General features: G+C 38.0%; 1 protein-coding gene across 12 annotated transcripts in view; it reads right to left on the reverse strand.

Moving 5' to 3' along the window:
- The window catches only part of LOC107072214 (uncharacterized), a 198,905-nt gene that overhangs the window by 7,358 nt on the left and 183,388 nt on the right, over positions 1–8,159 (reverse strand). For all 12 annotated transcript variants that reach the window (XM_089175210.1, XM_089175207.1, XM_015331970.2 and 9 more), the window contains one exon: positions 156–1,013. In XM_089175210.1, the coding sequence (XP_089031336.1) occupies positions 156–1,013 (858 nt within the window). The remainder of the gene's footprint in view (positions 1–155; positions 1,014–8,159) is intronic.

The following is an 8,159-nucleotide window of genomic DNA, read 5'->3' on the forward strand; positions in this document are numbered from 1 at the left end:
TATAGCAAAAAGGATGCTCCTTCTTTTTCCTTCCTTTTTTTTCTTTTTTCTTTTTTTTTTTTTCTTTTGGAGCCATCTATTACGTGTATGAAATTAATAGATAAATTATAAATGGATTATATATTTTGGAATAATAAGTAAGCAATAGTATTTACCGACAACTGCGACGTCATTCACGCAATCGCTTTGAAGCTCCATTCTGTCTGCGGTAGAACATCCAACGGTGAGAGTTGTGATCTCAGCGTTGCACTTTGATTCGACCTCTTCTCTTTTCTCTCGGGTTTCGCTCGTAACTTCCTCTTCGGTTACTAGATTCTCGAGGTCTCGTCGCATCCTCGTGAGATCCGTAAAGGACATGCTCTTGTAAGATCGAACGCCTTGGGATGATGATCTCTTCTTCGGTGCGTTCTTGGTATCAGGGTAATCCCCAAAGTATTCGTCGTCGTCCACTTCTAATATGGCGGACGTTCCCACGTCGTCAAAGTTCGGCATCCAGAATTGTTTCATGTCAGCAAATCCGGTAAAGTCTTCGGAGTTATCAACTATTTTGGAATTTCTTTTAGATCTGCTCCATCCATCAGCATTATTTTCATCTTTATTAAATTCGTCCGATATTTTCTCTCGTTTTTTCGCTTTCAAGTGCGAACCGTGTTCTCGATGGACCACACTCTCTTGTTGTTCCGGAATTAATTTCAAGGAAGATGACGACTCCTGTTGATCTCTGTGACTTCTGTTATTACGATTCGATCTAGCTCGTCTACCCATTCGCTCACGCACGAGATATTCATTGTTCGCTCGTCTCTTCTCAAGCTCAAAGTCGATCTTGCTTCGACCACGACGGTCCTCGACTATTCGTTCTTGAGCGTGTCTAACCTTTTCACCGTCGTGCCTGCTTGTCAGAGACTCTTGATGCTGAATCCTTCGACTTTCGCGAGTGTTCCTCTGATTATGGTTAACTCCGGTTACCGTGAATTTACCAAGATAAGGACACTGACGTAGTTCCGGTGAACTCGCTGAAACAGATAAAGTCCTTTTTTTAATCCTTTCAATCTACACATGCAAAGGTTTTCTTTTTTGTTTTTTTTTTTTTTTGTTTTAACTATGTAATACATGTACTATACATTACCTACGTATGTATGATCAGATTAACTAAATTGGGAGAATTCTCTTCTCTTGTCATACTCGGTGTACGAGTAGACGGTCTTTTGTAGAATAAAGAGAACTGACATTTTTTTAACGTATAACATTTACAATAACGTTGTAGAGATAAATGGTACGCTTGGGCATGTATATTCCATAGAATATACCTACTGAAGATAAGTTTGCATGAAAAAGCCAGAGAGAATAAGAGAGAATAAGAGAAAATATTATATATAATAGTTAACTCCTTTTGATTCTTGGAGTGGTCTACCCATCTTCTCAACATTGACAACAAAATTATTCGTTGTTGGTTTAACGGCTTGGACGAGATTTCGAGTTTATTTGACAGAACATGCGTACACATAAATACATATGTAACAAAGAGACGACGACGACGACGACGACGACGACGACGCGATGGGACATTTAACTATCAGATTATATGCAGCTCGTGTCGTCAAATGACACGACAATACTGCTCTGCCTGAGAGGGTAATGCGATAGATGCTACTAATTGCTGACAAATGCGGAAGACATATTGTTGGTCTTAATGGAGCCTCGTTAGGTACTAAGTAATACAAAAATGACTGAAGTAAGGGAAGAATGCGAATAGTTATAACGAGGGAGAGAGAGAGAGAGAGAGAGAGAGAGAGAGAGAGAGAGAGAGAGAGAGAGAGGGAGGGAGGGAGGGAGGAGAAAGCGTAAATCGGCCGTAGGCAGACACAATGTGAACTCTAACGAGACAAATCTGACGACGCACCCTCCGGTCAAATCATCACCTCATCCTTTTCCTTCCTATTGAGACGCGTTTCTGCAGGGTTACTAACTTGGAAAGTTTGCGGTGAAATTTTACATCCGCTATACTTCGTGATATTTCTCAAAGAAAGGGGCTGACTATCTACCGTCACACGATTACTATATATAAACCTTCGTTCTCCCTTGCCATTGACTGTTACTAGGATAAATGATAATTCCAAGGATTCCTATCTATCGCATAAAACACAGAATTGTTTGAGCGTGTTATACTGTGTGTGTGTGTGTGTGTGTGTGTGTGTGTGTGTACGTCGTTATATATACGTTTATGTACTTTGGTCTATGATCTACATCGGAAGGACGAATCAAAATTGTATACTTTGTTACGAATTAATGCAAAGGTAAACACTAGGATTAGGACTTTCTTGTTCTCTTCCTATTTTTGTCTCTTTCCTTCTCTTTCCTTCCCATTATGATTATGTATCGTGATTATGTACCGTGATTATGTACCGTGACTTTGTTTCGAAAAGGTCTTTTTAAAATACGCGACTTGTCTTTTCTTTCTTTCCTTCTTTCTTTCTCTTACCTACCATCTCTCGTTTTCTCTACAAATCGTAAATCGATTTGGACGTAGCTTCACGGGACGTGCCCGCAAAAATCTCGTTATTTTTATGGTTAATTAGACACGCATTACGATGGGCTAAAGGCGAGGCCGTGCTCGCCAAAGGAGACTTGATTTTTCCGACTCGTTAGGCGATTGCCAGTAGCACGAAGGTCCTGCCAAAGGGACCGAGGAATAAGGGTGAGTTTCCCGCTGAAGGGAGGCCACCCTTCTTCGATTGGCCCTTCTTTGTGTGCGATCGGGAGGACAAATCGGAGACTCGTCCCTTGAATCGTTAATTATATTCATCGCGAGAAAACTTTGAATAGCATTATTAGATAGACATTGAAAGTATCTTTCTTTTTAAATGTAACAAGCAAAATAAAATAGATGTATATCATCTTATTGACAAAATCCATCTCAATGTCATCTATGCAAGTCATTTTCATCAGTGTGTCTGGAGGGTTTCATCCATATAGATATAATAGTTTTATAAATAATGATCAAAATGAAAGTTTAATTTTGTAATTAATACGCTTCATAGTATGCAATCGCACACAAATCAGTAGTGGGGATTACGAAGCACTGCATAAAGAGGAAATCGAGAATAGGAAAAACTTGTCGCTTTTTCGTCAAATCAGTTTTCAAATCACCTCGATTCTAAAGAGTTTTCATTTGAAATGAAGGTAGCGTAAATAAAGGTAGCGCGTGCATATTTTCGTCTCATTCACGCACGAAAAAAGTAAGTCCTTTTTGCAGGTTGCATATTTTATATTTCTGACACTTTATCTTTGGAAAAGATATACCTACGCATGCATAAACACGAGTTGCACATAAAATGCGCAATTATTTTGCTCGCGAGTGTCGATATTGTCGTACGGTTAGTCGGCGACATTTTACTTTTTCTTCTTTGTTTGGGTCATCCGGAAATGACGTCTCGATTCTCGTCAGAGCGATAAATTTCCAACGGAAATAACTTTTGGCACGGAGATCGAGAGTGAGAGAAAGAGAGAGGGAGGGAGAGAGGGGGAGAGGTTTGTTGCCGAGGTGTTCGTTCGTTCGTTCGTTCGTTTGTTCGTTCGTTCGTTCGTTCGTTCGTTCGTTCAGCCGTATGTCGAAACAGGAACACGTTCGTTTCACGTTCACAAGCAATGACGAGAAATGCATTTTTATTTTGAATTATTTTTCTTTTAGAGAGGTAATTTTGATAGTTTGTTAAAAAGGATCGAGAAACATAGATAAATTAGAGAGAACGTTGGTCAAAAAATTGGTCATCTTTTTGCTGGATTGGGAAATAAAAGTGATTCAAGTCAATATTCTATCTGCAAATAGATTTATTTTTATTTAAAAGCCAATGAAAATAATCCAATATAAATTGTGTAATAATTTGATCAATGATGAAATGTGATATTAATGTGATAGTAATCTTTTTAGAAGCATTGACAGAATATAATTGGAGAGTAGAGTATTTTCCTTTGCTACATATATTACGATCGATAATTAGGAACACAGATTTGAGTGTATATCGGTAAAATTTGGTAATTTATAGTTCTCGTCAAAGAGAACCGCGCTTGGTCTTGATTAACGATCTACACCACAGGAAAATACAAACGAGAGATAGAGATAGAAAATGCTTGTCTATCTATAAGCGACGATGACAACTCGCGTAATTAAGCCTATAACGGATTGTTTATTATTGGCCGGACAATGTTCAACCCTGTTTTCGGCAAATATAGTTATCTATTTAATTTTCTACCGCGAATATCGACCCATTAGCTATAGTTCGATGTGTCGTGTACCACCGCCACGCGTGGTCCAAGAGCTAACAACCTCGAAAACGTAATCGGTTAATTAGTATGCGTTACTATTTGATTAGCTTTCTCTCCCTCTCCATTCAGCTCTCTTTTTCTCTCCAATTCGAATATTTTTGAATACATAATCAATTGTTATTCCAGCGATAATTCGCTATGTATGTTCATCGTACTCGTATCTACTTTGGGATTATTCGCATAACGTATGATCAAATTTATTTTGATGAATTAAAATGATAATTATGTTTTCCAATGATGACGATACTATATAGAATATAGAATATTCATTCTTTATATTACTATGGAACCTCCAATATCTATTCTACTATTCACATGTTTGAAACACTCTTTAGCATTCCTAAATTTATGCCCATATATATTTTGAAATATTTGGAAATATTTGGTTATCTATATAAATATGCGTGATAATAATAAAAAGAAATATGTAAAAGCTCTTTTAGAAGCCTCAACGGGGTTTAAAAGTGGAAGTGAGTAATGGATAGCGTGGGATTATCGGGGACGTTATCAGAGGGTGGCGAGAAGGTGGCGAGAAGGTGGCGAGAGGGTGGCGAGAGGGTGGCGAGTCAAGGAGCGAAAGGAGGGTCTCTCGACAAGGCGGACCGAGTCTAAAGGCCATGGAGTCAGGTGACCCGTGTCAAGTTCAAAGACGCGAACGTTCTAGCCCTACCACCAACGTTTAATCCACCTACGCGAGAAGATACCAAGGAAACTACTCTCCATGATCGATCGTCTATAAAACTCTGAGCTTGTATAACCTTTACATGGATTACATACTTTTTTCCTTTATTTCCATCATTTTTCCATTAAACGAATGAATTGACTTATATGTTGTATATGTATTAGGTCCTTGGATCATTTTTAATGTTCAAACATTGGAAATTATGCAAGGAAAATACCATACGATTTCATTCAAAACAAAACAGTTGATCATTCTTCAATGTGTGTTTCAATTGTCAACAAATTGAATTACACTTTTTTACGTGTCTCTTTAGAAATTTCAATGAAATGTTATAAGTATATATTATCATTTGATGCTTATATTTTTCTCAAAGTAATTTTCATCCTTTCGAGTTAATCGATGCTTGTTTATTTAAAGATAGCTCTGCTTTGAGTTTCATGCAAAAGTCGTCAAGTGTATCGTATCAATCGTTTGCGGGATGGCAAATTGATCGATAAAAAAAACTTTTTCTTGGACTATAAATTAAAAAGCGTTCTGGTATTGAATATATAGAGTTAGTTCTTCTTTCAAGTAGTAAAAGACAGATGAGTCGAGGAAAAAGGCAGGTAGTAAGTAGATACCTCGCGTGTTCGCGACCTAATAAAGAGAGAGAGAGAGAGGAGAGACTTTGCTTTTAACGAACTCTGTTCGCTCGGTTTCCTCGCAATCCATTGGGAACTCGAATCAATCATTTTCAAAAAGATCAAGAGGGTGAGAAAACACGCACAAAAAGAAAAAATAAAGCAAAATAGATAGAAAGAAAGAACAAGTGAATTAGAGAGACGAGGGAGGGAGAGAAAGGATAGTGCCTTCCGTATCCCCTTTGGAGAAGGAACGGCTGTTCCAAGGGACTAACAACGGAGATGGTTCGGTCAAAATGCTAAAACTTGTACATTAACGAATGCATTAAATATGAGAGGATGGTGAAAGGAGTTTTGGTGACAAGAAGAACGACGATAGCGAAGAAAGGAAAAGAGAAAACTCTCGAACGAGACGCATAATATTCCACGAGTCTCCGACGACTGCATTATAGATTACGGATTATGGATTATGGATTATGGATTATGGATTATGATTCGAGGCGACGCAGCACAATTGCGTTATCAAGTCCGAATTTTCCGCCCGCCTTTTTTTCATTTCGATTATTTATCTTTTTAATCTTACAACCAAACGAATATTCTCTCTCGAAACGCGTTTAACGTTTTCTCTTCACGCCCACCATAGCAGATACGAATTATCTTCGTCTTCCTTCTCGTTGGCATGTATAATGAAATGCTCCGTAGAGACGCGAAAACGTACAATTTAATGAGATTTAAACGTGAAAAACGAGGGGTCCTTTGCATATTTACGTAACGTCGCGAAAGCCCGTATATCCGTGGCTCTTCTTCTTCTTCTTCTTCTTCTTCTTCTTCTTCTTCTTCTTCTTCTTCTTCTTCTTCCTTTATCCATTCACCTCCTTTTCCTTCCTTTTCTTTCCTTCAATCCGTAGTTTAATATCTCACGAAAGATGAAAGTCGAGCGTCGTTTTTTGCAAAAACTATCATTCCCTTTCTCTTCATCTCTATCCTTTTTTATCTTTTATTTGTTCTTCCTTTTTTCCTTTTTTCGTTCGAGATTCGTCCCGTCCCGTCCCGTCCCGTCCCGTCCCTTGTCCTTTTGTAACAGTCTTTTCTTCTCCCCTTTTTTTCCTTTCCTTTCCTTTCCATTCCATTCCATTCCATTCCATTTCTTTATTTTCCTCAACGTGATTTTTGAAACAGTTTGAATATCTATTACGAATTATATGAATATGACTTTATGTACATATCGATATAATAATTGCTTATAACATAATATTGTCTTATCTTGTAATCAAGTATGTTTTTTTGAATAAGTGTTTTATGGGGAAAAGAAGAAAAATAGAAATTGAATGTAGTTCTGGTATTCCATGGTCGAGGGTAAATAAATGAAGCATATTACGAGAGCAGATAGATAGTATTTGAAAGCCTTTTATAAACATAATTTACTCGGTGTACTCACTACTCGCGATGTTTTGCGGTACAGGAATCCAAGAGAATATAATTGGCAAAGTTCGAAGCACGCTACTACGGTTTACTATAATAGTTTTACAAAATTATACTTTGGCCGGTGGAAAATCAGAGTCGAACAACGAATAAAGCGATTATCGTTGTATACAATTATTAATCGGTTACGTGAGAAACTTTTAAAGATACGCCGCGTAGTATTTGCGTAAAATCGATAAACACAGTATTATAAGTATATTAATTATAGTTATTATAATTTATAATTGCAAACAAATCTCTAACTATAATGAAACTCTTAATCATAGACAATTTTTTCTAGTTATAAAAAGAAACAAAGACAAAACGGAAACACTCGCGTTTTTCGGTCTTCCACTGTAGGATCGCGGACGTAACGAACGCAAAATGGCACGAAGGATGATGGAAGGAAGGGAGAGTATGGGGGAAAAAAAATCTCAGTCGAAGCAGCGAGCCAAAAATGATCACGCGACGCTTCGCTCTATGGAAAATCAATTCCCCGAAGGGAAAGGTATGCGCAAAAATGACGTGGCCAACGAGATGAAATTTTTGGCACGTGCATTTTTGCTTCATTGAACCATTCTTCCTTCCGCTTTTTGTTCGTTTCTGTCCGTTTTCCTCTTTCACGGGGGACGCGCGCTTCGTTATGCGCAGGTTTCCTGTCGGAGAGAAAGATCTTGCCTCTCTATTCGATTCGTTTTCTATCAGTAGTTGCCTTTTCCCTAAATTCAACTCTCTCCGCAGTCGGACGGAAAAATATTAATCCGCATATTTGTACGTAGCAGAGCCATTGTACAATGCCGAGAATCTCTTTCTTTCCGTCTACGTGCAACAATTCTTTTCTACTATTTTTATCGAAACCATTCGAATAAACGAATGAAAGGACGGAGAGAGAGAGAGAGGGAGAGACAGAGAGTTCATCAACCATGGAGAATCAACTAAGAGCTTGTTCATTTTCTAACATGATTTTATTTTCCTAAACGAGTCGTTTTTTCTCTCGCGTAATTAATATATCCCAATTTGAAAAGCGAAATCGGATGAAAAGATTGAGAAAAAGCGTTGAATACTTTCGAGAG

The sequence above is a fragment of the Polistes dominula genome, unplaced genomic scaffold, assembly GCF_049000335.1.
Source record: "Polistes dominula isolate Pdom_NZ unplaced genomic scaffold, Pdom_raw_medaka contig_82, whole genome shotgun sequence".
In the NCBI taxonomy this organism is placed as follows: Eukaryota; Metazoa; Arthropoda; class Insecta; order Hymenoptera; family Vespidae; genus Polistes; species Polistes dominula.